This window comes from Lithobates pipiens, unplaced genomic scaffold, assembly GCF_037356315.1.
Source record: "Lithobates pipiens isolate NorthernLeopardFrog02 unplaced genomic scaffold, aLitPip1_a1.2 Scaffold_18, whole genome shotgun sequence".
Lineage (NCBI taxonomy): Eukaryota > Metazoa > Chordata > Amphibia > Anura > Ranidae > Lithobates > Lithobates pipiens.
The window spans coordinates 162,982,350-163,004,832 of NW_027507758.1; the positions used below are offsets into that span (position 1 = coordinate 162,982,350).

The 22,483-nt window shown below is 43.6% G+C and overlaps 1 protein-coding gene across 15 annotated transcripts in view; it reads left to right on the forward strand.

Moving 5' to 3' along the window:
* Positions 1-22,483, forward strand: part of SYNE1 (spectrin repeat containing nuclear envelope protein 1) — a 663,643-nt gene that overhangs the window by 177,362 nt on the left and 463,798 nt on the right. For all 15 annotated transcript variants that reach the window (XM_077486324.1, XM_077486337.1, XM_077486323.1 and 12 more), the window contains 4 exons: positions 1,700-1,792; positions 5,176-5,354; positions 8,140-8,336; positions 8,493-8,602. In XM_077486324.1, the coding sequence (XP_077342450.1) occupies positions 1,700-1,792; positions 5,176-5,354; positions 8,140-8,336; positions 8,493-8,602 (579 nt within the window). The remainder of the gene's footprint in view (positions 1-1,699; positions 1,793-5,175; positions 5,355-8,139; positions 8,337-8,492; positions 8,603-22,483) is intronic.

Below are 22,483 nucleotides of genomic sequence, written 5' to 3' on the forward strand. Positions count from 1 at the left end.
GAAATGATTTTCACCTCCCTTTTGTCCCTAGTGCTTTGTCCAATGCCCTGCATGTACTTTTTTATATTATCTACTGTTCTTTCTGCCTGGAAACTTGAGATTGCCCATGACATCCAAAAAGTGTCCCTTTACATCAAAAGCGGTATTAGACCAGCTACAAAACAGCAATAGTAAACTAGAACATGTGCAGAATTGAGCGATAGTGGATCGTGGGGAAATTAATTTTATTATTATTATATTATTATTTTTTATAATTATTTATAGTTATTTATTATATTATGATTTATGATTTAGTGTTTCAAACTTTATCATACCCGGGATGTCTACTAGACTCTTGTTTGGACAGATTTAAGTGTGTTATTTCTAAGAATTATGGGCCTAAATTATAAAACGCCAAATTTCTATGCAAAACTAAGTACTGCTTTGAGATGCAAAAGACATAATCATACTGCCAGGGTGGCTACAGTCTTGATTTTTTTGGGTTTGTTTAAAAATAACAAATATGACATACTTACCTGCTCCGTGCAGTGGATTTGCACAGAGCAGCCCAGATCCTCATCTTCTCTGGTCCCTCGCTGGCACTCCTGGCCCCTCCCTCCTGGCGAGTGTGCCTTCAGCAAGCATCTTGCTATGGGGCAACTGAGCCGCTGCTCTGTGTGCCCATTCAGACACGGAGCTGCGCCTCGCCCCCACCTCACCGATCTCCTCATTGGCTCACTGTCTTTGACAGCAGCAGGAGCCAATGGCGCCAACTTCTCTGTTTCAGCCAATCAGGAGGGAGAATCCCAGACAGCGGAGTCTCTCATGCAACATCACTGGATCGAGATGGCGCTCAGGTAAGTAAAAGGGGGGCTGCTGCACACAGAAGGTTTTTTATCCTAATGCATAGACTGCATTAGGATAAAAAATCGTATGCCTTTAGAACCATTTTAATTAAACAAGCTGCAGTTAGAAGCTGATTGGTTGCTGTACACCAGATTTTGTGTGCACCAGCTTTAGTAAATCTCCCCCAGTGTGTACCTGTATGTATGCCATAATAATGGTGTTACTTTGGTATAGAGGCTTTATAGACTTGATAATTGCAACAGTTTTTTTTAATACTGTGCATTTGTATATTTTACTTTACATGCAAGTCTGTATACAGAGGATCCCCGGTTAGTGGTTTTAATAGACTGTAATAACTTTTAAGTTATAAACAACTGAATTTGATATTACATTTTTAGAATTTTTTAATGAGATATGCAGCTGAGCATGCTTTATATTACTGAGTACTTTATGTTGATTATACAATGATTTTCTTTTTAAGGTGATGCTTCTTTTACAACTTCTGTTGAGTCCTTGCAAGGCAGCTATTAATGCCTTTAGCATGCATATTGGTTTCGTTTTTTGTTGTTGTTGTTTTTCCTTATTTCCGTTCCCCTTCCTATTTCCTGAGCATGTCTGTATTTCCACAGTGAATAGCAGCAAACAGCAACACCTACAGGCAAAGGATATAATATATTACATATCATTTGGGCTGTGCTTCTTTATGCCACCATGTACTGTATAATTACCAAACATGCTCAAGAGAAGTGTATAAAATTAGCATCTTCTAAAATAATTTGAATAATTAAATTCAAATTAAAAACAAATATTTTGAAGCAGTAGTTTGGAAAATATTATCCCGTTGTGATTCACTGTTGTTGTCTTTTTGTTCCAGATTAAATTAGTGAATATCAACTCAACTGACATTGCTGATGGGAAGCCTACCATTGTGCTTGGTTTGATATGGACCATCATTCTGTATTTTCAGGTAATTGTAATTTGGGTTTAGGGAGGAGCGGGTCTGAGGGTTACCATTTCCCTGAAAATTGGGAATTTGGCTAAGTGCTTTAGAGGTAATTAGAAATGTGAAATTAGGGTGATTTATAAATGTGCTTTAAAAGGCTTCTGAGGGTAACAATGTTCCCTCTAATTATCCTAGACTAGTTCTTGTGCTTAAAAACGGTCCCTCATTAGCTTCTTTACTTTACTTTTTTTCAAAGAAAAAAATAAATAAAAATAGGGGAAAAAAGGTAAAATAAGAAATTTTAAGTGACAGTACACTAATATGAGCAATCAAATAAATGTTACTGCATGCATATGCACCTACACAATAATGTGTGTTCCATTGCCAACGTACTTCAAACTGAAAAGTATTGTTTTTTCAAAATGCACCTGAATATTCACCTGAACATGCATTGCATGGATGGTGCTCTGCAATGCTTATGCATTGGGGTGCATTTGCATGTTGAGTTGGGGTGCCATAATATATGTCACTGCACAACCAATTTTACAGCTCATTACCACAGCAAACAAATGTGAAACCTGCCTAATAAACAAAGAAGCAAAATAAACAAAACTATACTAAAATCATTTTTTTGCTAGAAAATTACTTAGAACCCCCAAACATTATATATATATATATTTTCTAACACCCTAGAAAATAAAATGGCAGTCGTTGCAATACAATAAAATATGCGTAAGTACAGTCCCAAAATTCCACGAAACACAATACCTACACATTAACAGCGCTCTAAAATTAAATATACAACATGCATATATATATATATACTATGGAAAAAAGGAATCCAAAGAATGGAAAAGTTCATAAAGAAGGGTGTTTGTGATCCAAAAGCCGTTGCAATACATTCTGTCACACCGTATTTGCGCAGCAGTCTTACAAGCACACTTTTTTTTGGAAAAAATACACTTTTTTAAATTAAAAAATAAAACAACAGTAAAATTAGCCCAGTTTTTTTTATATTGTGAAAGATAATGTGAAAGATAATGTTACGCTGAGTAAATTGATACCCAACATGTCATGCTTACAAATTGCGCCTGCTCGTGGAATGGTGACAAACTTTTACCCTTAAAAATCTCCATATGCATCGTTTAAAAAATTCTACAGGTTGCATGTTTTGAGTTACAGAGGAGGTCTAGAGATGTAAACATCCCTTGTAATAGAAAAAAAAGCATGACAGGACCTCTTAGCAGCTAGCTGCTGCCATAACAACGACATTCCTCTTCTAAGTTCCCTTAGTCTGCCTGTAAAGTGGTGCATCTGTAGCATGTATAGAACATGCTGCAGCACATTTAAAAAAAAAATGCATGAAATAACATTTAAATTGCCGGCAATAGAAAAATGTTAAAAAAAATGGCATGGGGTCCCCCCTAAAACTATAACAGACCCTTATATGAGCAAGCAACCTGGCAGGCCAGGAAAAAGGGGGGGATGAGCGAGTGCCCCCCCTTCCTGAACTATGCCAGGCCCCATGCCCTCCCCCTTGTCCTGTTATGGGGACAAGGATCTCTTCCCCGCAACCCTGAGCTGCGGTTGGGGGGTTCTAAGGGTAGGGGGCTTATCGGAGTCTGGAAGCCCCCTTTAAGAAGGGGGCACCCAGATCCCAGCCCCCCTTTATGTGAATGAGCATGGGGTTCAAAGTACCCCTACCCACTCACCAAAAAACTATCAAAAAGTAATAGAAAACACCAGTTTTTGACAATTACTTTATTAAAAAAAAAAAAAACAGTGTCCCCTGATGTAGATCCATCATCAATCATGACACCGTCGCACCCCTGGAATCGAAAACGAAAAAAAAAAACGTCTTGCCTGCCGTGAAGACAAACCGCCGAATGGCTGGCTTGCCGTTTGACAATTACTTACAGATACTTATATACATAAGGGCAGGGAAACCTGGCAACATCACCTGGTGGCACCGCTCCCTTGTGACATCTCCGACTCAGCATGCATCAGTCAGTTTTCTTAATTCAGCTGTCATCGGTGAAGCCCTTTTGACAGCTGATGACCCATCGGTTGTTAAGGATGTCGTGGCCGGCTTCCCAGTGTTCTATCGAGAAGTGCCCGCTATCGAGAAATGCCCGGGACAAACGGTGCATGCACTGTGCATGCAACGCATGGAACAGCAAACAGCTGAGTTTACGATCGGCTGTTGTGTCGGACGGACAGTGCCTGCGCACAATAGCCGACGGAAGAAATTTTTATGTCAGATTGTGCCTTGCGGTGGCGAGGTGTGTCCATGTTGGTGAGGGATGGATTAATACAAGATGGGGGTGGATTATTAAATGACGTGCAGTGTGCTGCAAAACACATATTTTTCTGCTATTCTTCCTTGGACGCTTGCAGGGTGTGTTTAGTCAACTAAAGGGAGCGGATTTTTCTATCTTTGTTTTCTTTGCAGCACTGGCCTTCATTTAAAAATCCACCCCATCATGTACTAATCCGCCCCTCACCAACATGAACATGCCTCACCAGCACCAGACACGATATGACAGAAAAATTTCTTCCGTCGACTATTGTACGCAGGTGCCGTCTCGCCGACACAACAGCTGAGTGTAAACTCAGCTGTTGTGCTGTTCCATACGGCGCATGCGCAGTGCATCCCGGGCACTTCTCAATAGTGGGCACTAACTGACAGAACACCGGCTCCGCTCCTTAACAACCAGCTTTTATTACACCCTGATTGGGAAAAGCTTTGCCCAAATAGGGCGCAGAATGCATTGTACAGCACGCAGTGCATTGCAGGGCGTTCGGTGGGGCGAACACCCTGCAAATTCGGGTGCTCCCCGAATGGTGCAAAAAGCCAAATCATGCTCGATAATTTGCTGCTGCTGCTGCGATGAATCATGGGAGGCTATTTGTCAATTTACCAAGCGTTCACTTTTTTTTGTGGAATCTTAGAAGAATAATGTGTGAATCTTGGGTGAAAACACCATAGAGTTTTGTTAACAGATTTTAGTATTGTACCAAGAAAGATGCAATGCCAAAGGTTAAAAGGGGGCTAGAGGTCCATCTGCTGCTTTAAATGTAAAATGTAAATATACAATATTTATTGTGTTTATATTATCATGCTTACCTGACTAAAAACTGCATTTTTTTTACAAATAATCCCTGACCATAATAACTCAAAAACATATGCATTATTTAAAAAAAAAATATGTAAAAAGTTGGGAGGGTACCGGTCAGAAAGTGCTCTTGCGGCTACTGATTCGCCAGTGCAAGGGCTTTCTGATTGGTCATTCGCTGTGATATTTAAACTCAACCACATTTTGTATCACTATGTTCAATTCAAATTTAATTGATCAAGAGTTCATGTATAAGGTTTTTATTTTTTTATATATATACTTTTTTTATAGATTGAAGAATTAACCAGCAATCTTCCACAACTTCATTCACTGTCTAGTAGCACATCTTCAGTAGACAGTTTAGCGGGCTCTGATACAGCCAGTCCCCCAAACAAACGCAAAGTGGTCAATAAAATTCAGGGAGGTGCCAAGAAAGCCCTGCTTAGATGGGTACAATATACTGCAGCCAAGTAAGTATATTTTTTTGTTAACACATTTTTTTATTTTTTTTTGTATGTTCATAAAATATGTCTTATGTATTGTTATAAAACTTAGCATATAATTTAGGCAGCGTCAAGATAGAAAATAAACAATATACATCAATAACATGTATAAGAAAATCAAGCATGACTTGTGAATCTGATGTTTTTATGGAACTGAAAAATGTTGGATATGTACATATCAAGTAGTGTAAGTTTTCAGTGGTTACTCCTGCTGACCCGTATGTCACTACTGTGTCATGTAGTGACTTAGGGATCAATAGATGGAACCATGGAGCACAGCTGGTTTTAACCACTGTTGCTGTAAATGTACCTTTACTAAGTTGATTGAATTTTTTTTCTCTTACCCATTATTAAATAAAACGCCTAATGATATTGCTTTACTTTATACTGAACTAAGCGTTGAGAGAAAACAAGAGCTAGCTATCTATACTATCTATGGGTCCTCAGTCAATGCACACCCATGTGCTACTGATGTGCTGTTTGCTAATCCCTGGCATAACAAGTACACTTTTCAAATCTTTATGTGCCCTTTATATATTTGAATATGTTAATTAAGTCACTTGTAAGACGTCTTTTCTCCAAATTGAATATATGGAATTCCAGGCCTTTAAAGCGATCCTTTCACCACAGGGTCACTTGTAAAAGAAGTCTAACCTGTAAAAAGAGAAGCTATACTTAACCTCCCACAGCCTATGTCTTATAGCACTTTGGTGATAAGGTCACATTAACCACTTAAGCCCCGGACCAATTTGCAGCCAAAGGACTAGGCCCCTTTTTGCGATTTGGCACTGCGTCTCTTTAATTGCACGCTCGTGCGACGTGGCTCCCAAACAAAATTGGTGTCCTTTTTTTTCCACAAATAGAGCTTTCTTTTGGTGGTATTTGATCACCTCTGCGGTTTTTATTTTTTGCGCTATAAACAAAAATAGAGCGACAATTTTGAACAAAATGCAATATTTTTTACTTTTTGCTATAATAAATATCCCCCCAAAATATATAGAAAAACATATTTTTCCTCAGTTTAGGCCGATACGTATTCTACATATTTTTGGTAAAAAAAAAAACAACGCAATTATCGATTATTGATTTGTGCAAAAGTTATAGTGTTTACAAAATAGAGGATAGTTTTATAGCATTTTTATTAATATATATTTTTTTTACTAGTAATGGCAGCGATCAGCGATTTTTTATTGTGACATTATGTCGGACACATCAGACATTTTTGACACATTTTTGGGACCATTGTCATTTATACAGCAATCAGTGCTATGTGCACTGATTCCTGTGTAAATGACACTGGCAGTGAAGGAGTTAACCACTAGGAGGCAGTGTAGGTGCTATGTATGACGTTATGTGTTTTTTTTAATTGTAGGGGGCGTGGCCTGGCATGTGACATCACTGATCGTCCTTCCCTTTAAAAGGGAACAGACGATCGATGACAGCCACGCTAGGAAGCACAGGGAGATACTTGTTTACACAGACCTCTCCTCGTTCTTCAGCTCTGTGACCCAATAGCAGGACACCAGCGGTGATCGGGTCCGCTGGTGCCGCGCTCCCAACCCACGGCTGGGCACTTAAAGAATCACGTACAGGTATGTGATTGTGCCCAGCCGTGCCATTCTGCCGACGTATATCAGTATATCGTATAACGGCACTGCATCTGGGCACTATAAACCAAAAATGCTATTTAATTATTTTTTAATATTTAATATTCAAAGTAAACTCACCCATCCATCTATGTCTCCATGCTTTATTTTGCTGAGAAATCATTGTGAAAAAACACCCCCTAGACTCTCTGGCCTTGGCCATCTTGAGTAAGGGAAAATGATTCGTGTAGCATTTACTTCCTGGAATCCATCTGAGGGTGTGCTTAGCTGGGAAAGCTCCTCCTTTCCTCCTGAAGACTCAAGGGATGTATGACATAATTTTCCTAGGCAGGAAGTAACAGAAGAAATGTAAAACAAGTATATATGTAATACTTCATATCTATTAATGCTAGCAGCATAAGGATTACAATTATTCAGTGATGTTTGTAATTTTTTTTTGTATGGAATCTTCTGTACTATTTGATCAATCTTTAGCACCTGGGTGGGCATTTCATATGCTTGAACTAGATCTTTTTTACTGAATGATAAAACCAATAAATACATTGAAACAGAAAAATATTTCGTGTTTTTTTTCCGTTTTATCCATAAAAAAAGCTATTAAAGCTGCTACAAGTATATGGAGCTCATTCCAAGGTTGAGTAAGGGGGGTTTACAGAACCCTCTGTCAATCATGAATTATCCAGCTTACAAACAACTCAAGGGTGCATATTTTAACATAGACTCTACTCAGTTGTGTACCAACTCTTAGCTATTCCCCTGACTGGGCACTGCCATCTTGCCTATTTCACACCTACAAGAGGTAAACCCAGGTTGTTAGTCACAGCCCTCATGTCAAAGACACCTCTGTCGTTCCTGTGACAGTCATGTGTTACCACTCTGTGACCAACGGTAGAGGGTTAGAGGTGAGATTGAGGGCTTAGCTGGTGACTTGTGATGTTCAGTCTGCTTAAACTGAATGTTTTTAGGAAATATGGAGAGCATTTGAAATGCTGATGGTTGGCCTGTGAGGGTATCACTGTGTTTATGTGTTTAAGAAATAGAAACATTCTGTTTGATACTTCCTAAAATATCTAAATAAATGTTACTACTAGATACTGACTGCTTTGAACAAAAGTATCCATTTTGTTTTTCTTAAAAAATGAAAGGCGCCATGGAATCGAAATAAAAGACTTTGGATCAAGTTGGAGAAATGGCATTGCCTTCCACTCAATAATCTATGCAATTCGTCCAGAACTGGTGGACATGGAAATACTGAAAGGAAGAAGCAATCGGGAAAATCTGGAAGATGCTTTTACAATAGCCGAAACTGAGCTGGGGATTCCCAGACTCTTAGAGCCTGAAGGTATTTTTATTTTCTTGTATTAAAGCAACTAGAATAAAAAATGGAACTTGAAGTTAACTACAGATTATACCTCAAGAACATATAGTATTGAATGTATAATATAAAATAACATTGTGAAACCAAATAAATAGGCATATTTACATGTTTTTCCCTTAGATGTAGATGTTGATAAGCCTGATGAAAAGTCCATCATGACTTACATCGCTCAGTTCCTCAAGCACTATCCTGATCTTCACAACTCAGCGGGGGAAAGACAACAAGATGACGTAAGTGTCAAGAACCTATTGATAAAATCGAATTTATAGCATTGCTAATTGATTTAGCATTTTTATACGTAACGCCAGCACACTGTATTATCTTTTAAAAAAAAAACATGAAACAGACCATAGTTTTCCTTTAAAAGTGAAGCCCCTTTAGGGCTAATGTAGAAAGGTGTTGTTGTTTTCTTGCACCTCAAAGCAGGTCAGAAGAATCCTATTTACTTCACTGGTGTGATGACATGTCTGGGGTTGTGTTTTTTTTTTTTTTAACCAATAAAAGTTTATTGAGGCAATCGACATCACAATACAATACAAGATGAGAAAAGAAATATTCATGGGCTCAAGCCCAAAACGCACAAAATAACATATTGTTCAGTCATAAAAACCGCTACAGAGAACCTTACAATGTGGTAGCATAAAGCAGCAAAGAGAAAAAAAAAACCCAAAATGAAACCAAGGCCTCTGTAAGTGCGGGGTCCGAAAGAATTATCAATGACCCCCATTGAACTGTGCACCAAAATATATTCGACTGTTGGGGGTGAATTTTAAGTGTCTGTAGAGAAAGGGAAAAGAAGGGGGTGAGAGATTAAGAAGAGAAGTGAAAAGGGGGGGGGGGTGGGAAAAAAAAAGGGGGGGGGGAACCGTGACCTGAGAGATGTGCAGCCCTCCACAGATTGGAGGTAGTTTAGAGCATGATTAGCAAAACCTGTGAACAAATTGTGCTGAGGTCACAAACTGGTTTCAGTGCGGTAGCAAAGGTGTTACATTACAATCCTGAATATAACAACAAACCAAAATGTATAATATTAAACTCCATTGTAAGACCTTGGTTGTGACACATAGAACCGTCCTACTACTAACCAGGTAGATGTATATCGGCTAGGAGGTCAGCCATTTTGAAGTTTATCAAAAGTATCAGAATATTTGAAGATAAACCATGGTCTCCACAGTCTGTGGAATTTGTCTGTCCTTTCAGCAGCCATTGCAACCGTTTCCTCCATCTTATATAGGGAGTCCACTTCGGACAACCACTCTTTTAAGGAAGGTGGGTGTGGGGACTTCCAGTGTCTAGGAATGATCGCCTTGGCAGCGTTCAGCAAGTGCCGCACTACTGATTTTTTGTATTTTCCTAGTGAGTAGCTGGAGATGTGGAGTAGACAACATTCAGGTGTAAGGGCAAGGCCCGTCTCCGTGATGGCACGGATCTGCGTGCAGATCTCGTCCCAAAACTCCCGTAGGCTCGGACAGTCCCACCATATATGTATCATATCACCTTTGGCACCTCCACATCTCCAGCAGGACTCTGACGTACCTGGGTACCATTTATTGAGTCTGACTGGCGTAAGATACCAGTTCGTCAGGACTTTGTACGCTGTCTCTTGTGTGCTAGTGCTTATGGAGCATTTGTGTGCCAATATGCAGGCATTGCTCCATTGCTCGTCCGTGAAGGTCTTGGAGAAAAACCTCTCCCAATCCTGTTTATGTCTGGTCGAGCGGTCCGTCCTGGTGGCCTGTAGCCAATTGTAGATCAAGGATGTCGCCCTTCTCACTGGTTCACCCGTGATGCACAATTGTTCAAACCACGTCTGTTCTCTCATAACGTACGATCTGTTGGTCGGGCAGTGGACATAATCATGTAGCTGTCTATATTGCCAGTATGTGAAGTGTTTTGCCTGTAGGTCCTGTGCCAAGTCCCGAAAGGTCCTAAGTTTGCCCCTCTCCAAGCAATGTGCCACAGTCGTAGGTGTCCCATCGGCCCTATGTGGGAAAGACGCCGTAGTGTGTCCAGACGCGAACGCAGGGTTGTGAGCCAAGGGTGCCAAGGGACCTGGTGTGGAGGCCAGTCCACACTGTTGCGAGGCTTCCCTAAAGACTTCGAGAGTTGGCCCTATCAGGGGGTGCGTCGTCAGTGTGGCCGGTCGAGCTTCCGTAGCTACCCATGGCAGGAACCTCAGCGGGGTTTTTGTCAGTTCGGCTTCCAACCCCACCCAGTCTTTGGTCTTGTCATGACAGTTCCAGTCCAAAATGCGGACCAGGTGCGCTGCATATTAGTAAAACCTGAAGTTTGGCAGGTTAATCCCCCCCTTTGCTTTTGGCAACGTCAAGGTCGAAAGTTTAATTCGAGGCTTCTTGCTGGCCCAGATAAAATTTCTCACTATTGCTGTCAGGTGGACAAAGAATCGTCTGGGCAGTTTGATGGGAAGGGTGTGAAAAAGGTACAGAACCCTCGGTAGTATTGTCATCTTAATGGCAGCCGCCCTCCCGAACCATGATAGCGGGTGAGAGTGCCAAACCTGGAGCTCCGCACGTAGATCATTCACAAAGGGTTGAAAATTTTGGGTATAAAGACTGTCTGAGTCGGGTGTGAGCCAAATTCCCCGGTATTTAAGTCTGTGATCTACCCACTTAAAGGGGCAATTAGACTTGGCGGACAACAGGCGCGCAGGACCCAGGGATACGTTCAGTACCTCAGATTTTTCGCAGTTAATTTTAAAATTGGAAAGGTATCCAAATATCTCAAATTCTTTCAATAAGTTGGGGATTGAAATGTGGGGTTGGGTCAGGACGAATAAAAGATCATCCGCGTAGGCGGCTAGTTTAAAGTGCGTGGGTCCCTGCGTAAAGCCCCTAATTGACGCATTTGCATTGATCATGCGAATGCAAGGTTCCAGTGCAAGGATAAACAGTATTGGCGATAGCGGGCAACCTTGGCGTGTACCGTTGCGTATGTTTACAGGTTCTGAAAGGGTCCCGTTTATTTTCAGGCGAGCCGTCGGGTGTTGGTATAGTGCCGTGATCCAAGTCATTAGCTTCGGTTGAAAACCCACCTGTCTGCACACTGCAAACATGAAATCCCATGCCACTCTGTCGAAGGCCTTCTCCGCGTCCGTGGACAAGAGAAGGCCCTCGACAGTGCTCCCCCCCATGCAATGCAGAAGATTCACTACTTTGATGACATTATTCCGGGCCTCTCTCCCCGGCATAAAGCCCGCCTGCTCCGGCCCAATCAGCTCAGGTAGAAGTGTGCTTAGCCTTGTAGCAATAATTTTTGACAGAAGCTTTATGTCTAAATTGAGCAGCGAAATCGGCCGGTAGCTGGAGCAAGCGTTAGGGTCCTTCCCCGGTTTGGGAAGTACAGTAATGTGTGCTAAGTTAAAAGTGGGTGGGACCTCCCGAGGTGTGGAGAGAGAGTTTAAGGCCTTTAACAAGGGTGTCGTCAATAGAGGCGTGAAGGTCTTATAGTAAATGGCTGAGAAGCCACCTGGGCCCGGGCTCTTCCCAGCCTTCAATGTTTGAATAGCCTGGACGAGTTCCGGGGCCTCAATAGGCCTGTCCAATTCCCTGGCGTCGTCTACAGAGAGACCCGGCATGCCACTGCGTTGTATGTACTGTTCTATAATCTCACGTCTCGACCCCTCTACCGTTGCTGGCTTATGCATGGGTAGTATGTTATATAGCTTGGAGTAAAACCTATGGAATTCCGCCGCAATACCGTCTGTACTATGTATCAGCTGGTTCTCACGGTTCCTGATCTGGGTGATAGTATTGGAAGCCCGCACCCCCCTCAATGCTCGCGCCAAAAATTTGCCACTTTTGTTACCATGTTCGTAAAAAAAACCTCGTCGGAAGAACAAAATCCGTTTGGCCTGCAGGTCTAACTTATCCTGAAGAGTCCTGCGCGCTAGTAAAAGGTCATCAGCCAGGGCCACCGCCGCTGACCTCTTGTGTTGTGTTTCTAGGGCCCTCACTTTTGCGAACACGTCTTTTAAGTCCTGTTCCGCTATTCTCTTCTTTTGTGCTGCCAGGCCCATCAGTCTGCCTCTAAGGACACATTTATGTGCCTCCCATACAGTCATATGGGAAACGTCATCGGTGGTGTTTTCTCTAAAGTAGTGTGTTAAAGTCTCCCTTATTTGTTCCAAAGTCGTGGGGTCCGTCAGTAGTGCGGGGTTAAGTCGCCAGCTACTCGACTGTCGACGAGTCGCCTGTAGTGTTAACGTCAGGGATATCGGTGCGTGATCAGATACCGATCTCGTCCCAATGCGTGCGTCTTGCAGGTTAGGCAGGTCCCTTTGTGTCAAGAATAAAAAGTCAATACGAGTGTATTTGTTGTGTATAGCGGAAAAATAACTGTAATCTCTACCTTGGGGGTGCTTGACCCGCCAAGAGTCCATCAGTGCCATAGAGTGTAGCATAGTCTTAATTTTCTTAAATTTACGGTATGTGATTGCTGACTTGCCATCCGAGGTATCCTGGAGGGGGTCCAACGAGACATTGAAATCCCCCCCCAGGAGTATGCACCCCGTTGCGAACCCAGAAAGTTCATCTATCAACTTCTGACAAAAGCTCACATGTGCTACATTTGGGAAGTAGACGTTTGCCAGCGTGATGGGGAGTCCCCCAACCGTTCCCTTGAGGAAGAGGAACCGTCCCTCAGGGTCTGCTAATTGCTGTGTGAGCTCAAATCCAGAGTCTCTCCCCAGCAGAATCGTGACCCCTTTAGTCTTCGAGTCAGGACTAGCCGCATGAAATGCTTTAGGGAAGCATTGGCTCGTCATTTTGGGGATCGAGCTAGCCCTGAAGTGGGTTTCCTGTAGGAACACAAAGGACGGTCTCCCCTTCCCCAAGTGGCGTAGCAGCTGTGACCTCTTTTGTGGAATGTTGAGACCACGCACGTTGTGCGAAATCACGGTAGGATTCCCACCTAGAGCAGAATAAATCATTGTGCAGCAGAAAAGGGGGTGAGAAAGAGAGAGAGGAAATGGAAATCAGAAAAAAGAAATAAAGGAGAAAGATAGGGGGGAAGCCACAGGAGGCAGAGGGAGCAGGGAGGGAGAGGAGAGAGAGGGGAAAGGGAGAGGGAGAAAAGTGCGTAAAGTAATAAGGTGGAAGAAGGGAAGGGGTAAGGAAGCCCACTAACCGACACCAGGTAAGTGGGTCAAAGATAACTGGTAATTAACCTCTGGGGGGCGGCCCCCAGAGGTGATTCCTAAGAAATGGGGTCGTGAATTAACCCTACCAACGACAACCCTAGTAAACCAGGAAAGTCAATCAGGGAGTCAATTCACATCACCCCCTGTGGGGGTAGTGGGAGTAACACCCAGAACAATGTCAACAGCCCAAGTCCCAGATGATCTGGGGCAAATGGTCTGAATCCAAATATCTGCCGCTCTCCGCACCCCCCCAGCCTCATATGTAGTATGCGAAAACGTATCCAATGTATAACAGGTATATCAACCGTAACCATAGTCCCCAAGCAGGGGGATAAACCATATGATAACCACAGTGTGGTGCTTGTAGTAATCAGTTCAGCCGACCACCGCTGCAGGCCACCTGACGTCCACAAGTGCAACGTGGCCCAATGTCCCATCATAAGAGTGCGTTGACATGCCCTACTTCTAAACTCAGTGACCGGGCATCAGCAAACCATGGGCAGCGCTCTCGCTGGCGTCCATGTCCTTCTCCGGCGTATGTAGAAGTGATGTATCTGTGAGGCCTAGCCGGTCAGGGCTGCTCTGTAGAGTTGCAAAGTCAAGGTGAGAATCGCCTGAGCCCGTTCGTGCTTCCGAACGGTAGACCTCCATGCAGTCGGCTGTCACTCTCCAATGGGCAAATAAGCTAGGCAGAAACGAACAAACAAAACGAACGAAAAGAAAAGGACCCAAAAAAACTGTCAACGAACGGTAGAACCAAACTCGTATCAGAAGAGCCGACTCAAAGTTCTCGTCTGATCTCGTCCGCCCTTCAACGTCCGAAGCTTGGGTGAAGCATCCCTAGCCGATCGGCCACTATTCTGGATCTGGGTTCATCTGCAAGGCTCTAGGAGCAGAGGCGCGTCTGGGCGTAGCGCTGGGGCCCGGTGCAGGTTGCTTCTGGAACTTCCCCCTTTTGTGCGGAGGCTTAGAGGGGGTAGAATGGGGAGACCCCCGGGAGGATTGGGGAGCAGGAATATAGTGAAAGTCCCTGTACCAGTCAGGAAGATCAATCAGAGGTATTTGGACGTCCCGGCAGAAACCTTGTAAGTCATCAGGCGTGCGTAGATACAGTTGCCTGCCCGAGAAAGTCACATTCAGGGCAAAAGGGAATTTCCACTTATAAGGGATATTTTGCCTCCGTAAAGCCTCCAGCAGGGGGCGCAACGCACGTCTGTTGCTTAGCGTTATGGGCGAGAGGTCCTGAAAGATGGAGATTTCAGTGTCATTAAACGTGATGTGAGCATTACGCCTTGCTTTCGCCATAATTTCCTCTTTTAATTTAAAGTCAGGGAGGCAGCATATCACATCTCGGGGGGGGGGGGGGGCGTATCAGCAGGTCTGGCTCTCAGGGCCCTGGGAGCCCGGACAAAGTCAATTGGTGTGTCAGTTAGGCGTTCCAACAGTTCATTGAACACATATTGTAAAGCAGAAGGGATGTTGCTGGGTTCAACCGACTCCGGGATACCCCGTACCCTAATGTTGTTCCTTCTCCCCCTGTTGTCCAAATCCTCCAACTGCCTGTTCATCTCGATGAGATGGGCTGTGTGTGAATCTGTGATTTTGTCCAGGCGGGCGATAGCTTTGTCTCGTTTTGCACCGGCCTTCTCCACCCCCTCTAGCTTCTCTGAGATAGACAAAACGTCTGCCTTCAGCTCTGTGATGGCGGATGAAAAAGTGCCCTTAATATCCGCTGCTATTTTCATCATGTCAGTGAGGGTGAGGGGGTGATCCGCCTGTGCTTCCCTTACCTCCTCCTCATACGCGGATTGCGAATCCTCGCTGAACTCGTCCTCCCCACGAGGCTGCGCCATCTTGGATAGGGCCTTGGTGCGGCGGGGCTGCGATTTAAAGATATCCGGGATGCTTCTGGTGCCCGAGATTGGTGTGGAGCGACATGAGCGGCTACCGGAGTTGTGGCGCGTGGGTCTGCTCATGGTCGCCGGCGGTTACGGCGAAAATCGTGCTGTTGGGGCTGAGGGTATAGCGGAGCTCCTCTAGTCTGCTGCCATCCGCTCCGAGCTCCAAGCCACGCCCCTCTGGGGTTGTGTTTGACCGTTTTTTTTTTTTTGTATTGTGCTTCTTTGGATGGAGATGGTTCTATTGAGTTACATTTGTAGGCAGAACAGGTCAAACACAGCCTTCTGCTGTAAAATGCCTTCTATTACATTTCATACACAGAAAAGCTAATTCTGCGCTCCTCTCTGTGATTTTACTTTATTAACGGCGTGACTTTCCTGACTTTGGGGATGTCTCCACCCCTGAAGTAGAGCTCCCACCCAATGCTTCCTATGTAGACAAAGTGTCCAAGTGGCTAATCAGAGTCCTCTCACTAAGTGGGTTGATGGATGAGCTTTGTGAGTAAAGGGTTTGATGCTAAAGTTAGTGAAACTGAGGATTTAAAAAAGTAACAAAGTAAAACTCAGAATAGAGGGATGATGTTCTCTAGATAATAAAGGTAATATAAGGATCTTTCCTTTCAAAACGTCTTACATTAAATTTAACAGAATTTGACCACAGCCGGCCACCCATGTTCCGCTTATTCTGACATAGTCCAGTTCTGCCCAGTGTACAGCTCAGTGAGTGATAATGACTTCAACCTTTTTGCCCTATTTAATACCGTTGTACAAAGCGCAAATATGTATAGTAACCTGCTCTAAACAACCTAATTTCAGAATATTGAACAGACATTTTTTAGGTATCTGTTGCTGCATTATGTACAGTACTCTCTGTGTTATTAAGGTATTAAAGCCTAAGTTAAGTTAAAGTCTTTATTTATTTTTTACCATTCACAGCGATTGTCTCTTGTGCTGCTGGCTCTTTTCTTAGTTGAAAACTTAATGAATTTAAAGTAATGCATTTGGGTGCTAAAAATAGGAACACTAGGGGGAGACCCACTGGGGGAATCCAGGATGGAAAAAGATCTGGGGGTCCTAGTAGAGGACAGGCTCAGCAATGGCATGCAATGCCAAGTTACTGCAAGCAAAGCCAGCAGAATATTGGCATGCATCAAAAAGGGAATTTACTCCAGAGATAAAATTATAATTCTCCCTCTCTACAAGACCCTGGCCAGGCCCCATCTTGAGTATGCCGTCCAGTTCTGGGCACCAGTCCTCAGGAAGGATGTGCCGAAACTGGAGAGAGTCCAGAGAAGGGCAACAAAGCTAATAAAGGGAATATAGCATCTCAGCTATGGGGAAAGACTACAATCTTTAAAGTATTCTCTCTGGAGAACAGATGCTTGAGAGGAGATATGTTGGAGATATACAAATACCTTACTGATGACCCTAGCATAGGCAAAAAACTTTTCAGTGGGAAGGAGTTTAAAAAGACACGCGGCCATTTATTGTAACTGGAAGACAAGCGGTTTAATCTTAAACTGCGTAGAGGCTTCTTTACTGTCAGAGCAGTAAGGATGTGGAACTTCCTTCCACAAGCAGTGGTATCAGCAGAGAGTGTCGATAGTTTCAAAATACTATTACATTGGTAATCTTAACAATCACAACATACAGGTATATGGGATTTATTATTGATGTAAAATCACACACACTCACAAACACACATTCAGGTTGAACTGGATGGACTAGTGTCTTTATTCAACCTCACCAACTATGTAACTATGTAATTAATCTGTTCTGTTCTGATCCATAATCCTCTGGTGCTGCGGGGGTTAATACGATCAACTAGACCTGTCTCGGGCATTCGAATGTCGAATATGCCCACCCATTCTGCCCCCCATCGCCCATTCGTAAAAGCTTTAGTTTAACTTCCATCAATGAAAAGTGCTCTATGAATGGGGGATGGGTGAATGAAACATCCATCCCCTTCATTCATGGAGGACTTTTCATCTGCTCAATGAGACACAGGCAGCCCAAAATAAAAAGTGACAGCTATTTGAAATCTTCCCCACTCTATTCCAAACGAAAATGAAAATGTTTTAGCTAGAGCTACTCATTAAATATCTGTATAAATGTAATTTCATGAGTGATCCTGTTCTTGAAATTATAATAATTGTTTCCGTGGACTAATATTTAAAGAAAATCTTTAAATACAGCCAATGTGGTACCAAACATATCCAACAGGTGGCAGTCCCAAACAGTTTTTTTCTGGCTAAGCGAAGATATTAAAGTGACAATAAAATTCCAATTTCTTTTACATCAATCGTTCTAAAATATCAAGTATATCATGGCTTTGTTTTTTGTTTTTGTTTTTTAGTTTTTTGTGTGTTTCTTTTTTTTAACCACTCAAGGACCGGAAGGATTAGCCCCCTTAATGACCATGCCATTTTTTGCAATACGGCACTGCGTCGTTTTAACTGATAATTGTGCGGTTGTGCAATGATTTATCCAAACAAAATGTATGTCTTTTTTTCCCACAAATAGAGCTTTCTTTAGGTGGTATTTAATCACCTCCGCGTTTTTTATTTTTTGCGCTATAAACAAAAAAAAGCAACAATTTAAAAAAAACACAATATTTTTTACTTTTTGCTATAATACATATTCAAAAAAACAAAAACAAATTTCCTTATCAGTTCAGGCCAATATGTATTCTTCTACATATTTTTGGTAAACAAAAATCGCAATACATATTGGTTTGCCCCAAAAAAATAGCGTCTACAAAATAGGGGATATATTTATGGCATTTTTATTATTTATTTATTTTTTACTAGTAATAGTGGTGATCAGCGATTTTTAGCAGGACTACGTCATTGCGGCAGACAGGTTGGACACTTTTGACACTTTTTTGGAACCAGTGACATTTATACAGTGATTAGAGCTAAAAATAGCCACATAATTACATAGTTAGTAAGGTTGAATAAAGACACCAGTCCAACCTGAGTGAGTGTCCACAGTTATCCCTATCCCTGTACATTGCACACTCACATCGGTCCCTACCCTCAGGGAGCCCGCAATCCAAGGTCCTCATTCATATACTAGGGCCAATTTGGGACAGAAGCCAATTAACCTACCAGTATGTCTTTGGAGTGTGGGAGGAAACCAGAGTACCCAGAGGAAACCCACGCTGGCACAGGGAGAACATGTAAACTCCAGGCAGGTAGTGTCGTGGTTGGGATATGAACCAGTGATCCTTTTTACTGCTAGGCAGAATGTTAACCACTACACCACTGTGCGGCCCCTAAACCACTACACCACTGTGCTGCCCACTATGCCACTGATTACTGTATAAATGTCAATAGCAGGTAAAGGGTTAACACTAGGGGGCGCCTCAAAGGGTTAAGTGTTCCCTAGGGAGATATTTCTAAATGTGGGGGGAGTGTACTGCTTGGGAATAGAGAGATCGCTGTTCCTGATCACTAGGAACAGCAGATCTTTCTCCACTTTCCGTCTGTTTACATTGACAGATCACCATTCTGGCTCCCTAAGGAGAGATCGCATGTGGCCGGCGGACATCGTGCCTGCCAGCCATGCGCATACGCTGGGGCGTCGTGTGTGCCCCCTATAGCTTCTTAAAGTGGCCGAAATACAATGACGGTGATTTAGGAAGCCACGCCAACCTGCCGTGGTATAACTGCGATGGCTTGCCATTGTTTTCAGGCTTCTTTTTTGTACTGTGCTCACTCCTTATCCGCCACTGATGCAGCTCACAGCCACTGGTGTAGAGCAAGCAGTGCTCTTATTTCTGGTCACACACTCTGCTTTATGAGGGGAATCTATCAAAGCTGAAGTAGCCAGAATCTTGAGCAGTTGTGCAAGTCAACCAATCAGCTTCTATCTTCAACTTGTTCAGTTAGCTTAGAAAATGAAAGATACAAGCTGATTCGTTGGCATGCACAACTGCCCCAGATTCTGGCTTCTTCAGTTTTGATAAATTCTCCTCTACAATTCCCGTAGAGCTGAATGTGTCTGCAGGTAAATGTGTAGTTCATCATTGGGGTGAGCAGGAAAGGGTGGCTACATTCACATACATAAATGAGGCATGGAGAACCAACGTAGTCACCCTAGAACAGGAAGTTTGAGATTAGCAGAAATGGCATGCTCTTGAGAGATGAAACAAAGGAAGACAGAGATTGAAGGTACATTCTAGTTATACAGGTATTTGGACATATTGTATTTATTTTATTTTATTTTATTTAAAAAAATTGAGTTTAGTGTCACTTTAGAAGCTTTATAAAGAATTATAAAGGAGCTTTTTCTTTTATAAAGGTCATGTACAATACACAGTATGCTATGCATATATGGAAAGTGTTTCTTCTAAGTTTGTAAAAGTGTTATATATAGGAAATTGTAATCCTAGAGATATTTTTCATCCATGGTCCCTTGTTGAACGATCCGTACAGTGTGTAAAGCATTGTTCACTAATATCTATGAGAAATTGTTTTAGTGTGATAGCTGAGAAATGGTTATAGTGCAGTTTCTGAAAAATTGGGCAGTATAATCCTTGAGGAATTGTTAAAAGATTAAAAGATTCTGAAAAATGAAGTTGTAACAACTGAGTGTTTTATCCTGCTAGGCCCTTGCTCTTGAATGTTGTTGCTGAGTCTGCAGATATGCACTTTGCTATTCGTTTTCTGTGAAAACCTAGTTCTTACATTAACACTTTGTGTAGTTGAGTAAGTAGTAGAAATGTTGATCATAAAGAGAAACTGTAATTATTTTTGATGTGTTTCAATTATCAGAAGGCCCCCACTCTCCCTGTTAAATGTTTGACATTTTGTATCTTTTTTATAATATGTATATTGTAAAGAATAATAAATTAAGAATGCAACAGGATATATTGAAATATGGAAAGGTGGACAGAAACAATTAAAGGGGTTGTAAAGCATTCAAGTGATTGTAAAGTCTTGTTTTTTTTTTTTTTTCTATAAAAATAATAAACATGTTATACTTACCTTCTCTGTTGCAGTGTATTTGCACAGAGTAGCCCAGATCTTCCTCTTCTTCCCCCCGTTCAGTGCCCCCACAGCAAGCAGCTTACTATGGGGGCACCAGAGCTCAGTCACAGCCCCTTGTGTTCATTCAGACACGGAGCCCCAGCCCAGCCCCGCCCCTCTCTCCCCGATTGGCTAGATGAATTTGATTGACAGCAGCGGTAGGCCAATGGCACTGCTGCTGTGTCTCAGCCAATCAGGAAGGAGAATCTCGGATGGTTGAGACACTCATGGACATCGCTGGACAGAGATGGACCTCAGGTAAGTGTTAGGGGGTGCTGAGGAGGCTGCTGCACACAGAAGGCTTTTTACATTAATGTATTGAATGCATTAAGATAAAAAAAAAACCTTCTGCCTTTACAACCCCCTTAAAGGTTTTTCACCTTAATGCATTCTATGCATTAAGGTGAAAAACCTTTTGTGCTGCAGCTCCCTCCCAGCCCCCAGCCACCCTCCCTCTTTTATTACCTGAGCCCGATCTGATCCAGTGATGTGAATGAGCGCAGCAGCTCCAGTCGTCCTCCTTATTGGTAGCCATTGACTCCCACTGCTGTCAATCAAATGCTGTGACATGGGAGGGGGGGGCCAATGGACGCAGTAGCCAGGGCCGATCCTGTGTGGATGCACGGGGTGCAGTGCACTGGACACCACAGAGGTGGGGGGCGCTGAAGCGCCAGAATGCTCCCCTTCCTTCTCCTCTCCTTGTCTGTGTCCAGAGGCGGCTCTCTTCACCAGCAACTGACAGGAGCGAATCAGAGGAGAGACTGTGCCACCGCCACTGTGTTTCCTGCCCAAGCCCATCCCCTCTTCCTCCTCCTGTCAGAGGAGGAGAGTGAAGCAGCTGGAGATCAGAGCAGCTCTCTTTGTATGGAGAGAGACCAGCCACACAATGATGTCTCGGGGGGGGGGGGGGGCAGTTCATGCCTGACATGTGTTCCAGTTCTCCTCCTCCTCTCTGTCTCTAACTCCTGCCTGCTGCCTGAGCCTGTCACGATCTACTCTCCACCAAGGCGGCTCGGCTGCACAGTGTACTTTCCTCTCCAACTGCCGCCCGGGTGTTTTTATGTACCAGAGCTGCTGGCCTGCTGCGGTAATGGGTGGGGGAGCTTCCTGATGAGGTTGGTTTTTGCTAGGGGGGTGGTTTGCCCTGGGGAGATCTGTACTAATGGAGGGGGGTGGTTTGTCATGGGGGTCTGTACTAATGGAGAGGGGTGGTTTGTCCTGGCGGGGTCTGTACTAATATAGGGGGTGGTTTGTCCTGGCGGGGTCTGTACTAATATCGGGGGTGGTTTGTCCTTGGGGGGTCTTTACTAATGAAGAGGGGTATTCATCCTGGGGGGTCTGTACTAGTGGAGGGGGGTGGTTTGTCATGGGCAGGTCTGTACTAATGGAGGGGGGGTGGTTTGTCCTGGGTGGGTCTGTAGTAATGGAGGGGGGGGTGGTTTTTCCTCCGGGGGTCTATACTGATGGAGGGGGGTGGTTTGTACTGGGGGGTCTATACTGATGGAGGGGGCTCTGTACTGAGGCAGGGGTTTATACTTAGTGGGGGGTCAGCACTGATGTAGGGGGGTCTATACTTAGTGGAGGGGGTCTATAATGAGCGGCAACTATAGATGGTGAAGGGGGGGTAACACCAGGAGACACCAACCCTAGTGACACCACTGCATCTGCGGGCTCTTCTTTTCCCTCTCCTCCTTGCACATGCTGCTGTACTAGTGAGCGGTGCTTGCCAGCACAGCCGCCCACTATGTTTCTTCCCCCCGCCTTCATATCAGCCAGGGAAGAAATATAATAAAAAAAAGAGCATAAAAGAGGATTGTGGGACATGTAGTCCCAAGGACTGGCAGCCCCACTGTAACATGGAAACTGCAGCCCACACAGCATGCCCAGCTGAATGGGAGAAAGAGAGAGCCAGGAGCCCAGGAAAACTTTCAGGGAAGTGCACCCAGGACTCCAGAGGGAGAGGACAGTGCTGAGGGAACACCATCAGAGAGAGAACCCCGCTGCCCTGCGCCACCAGAGGGA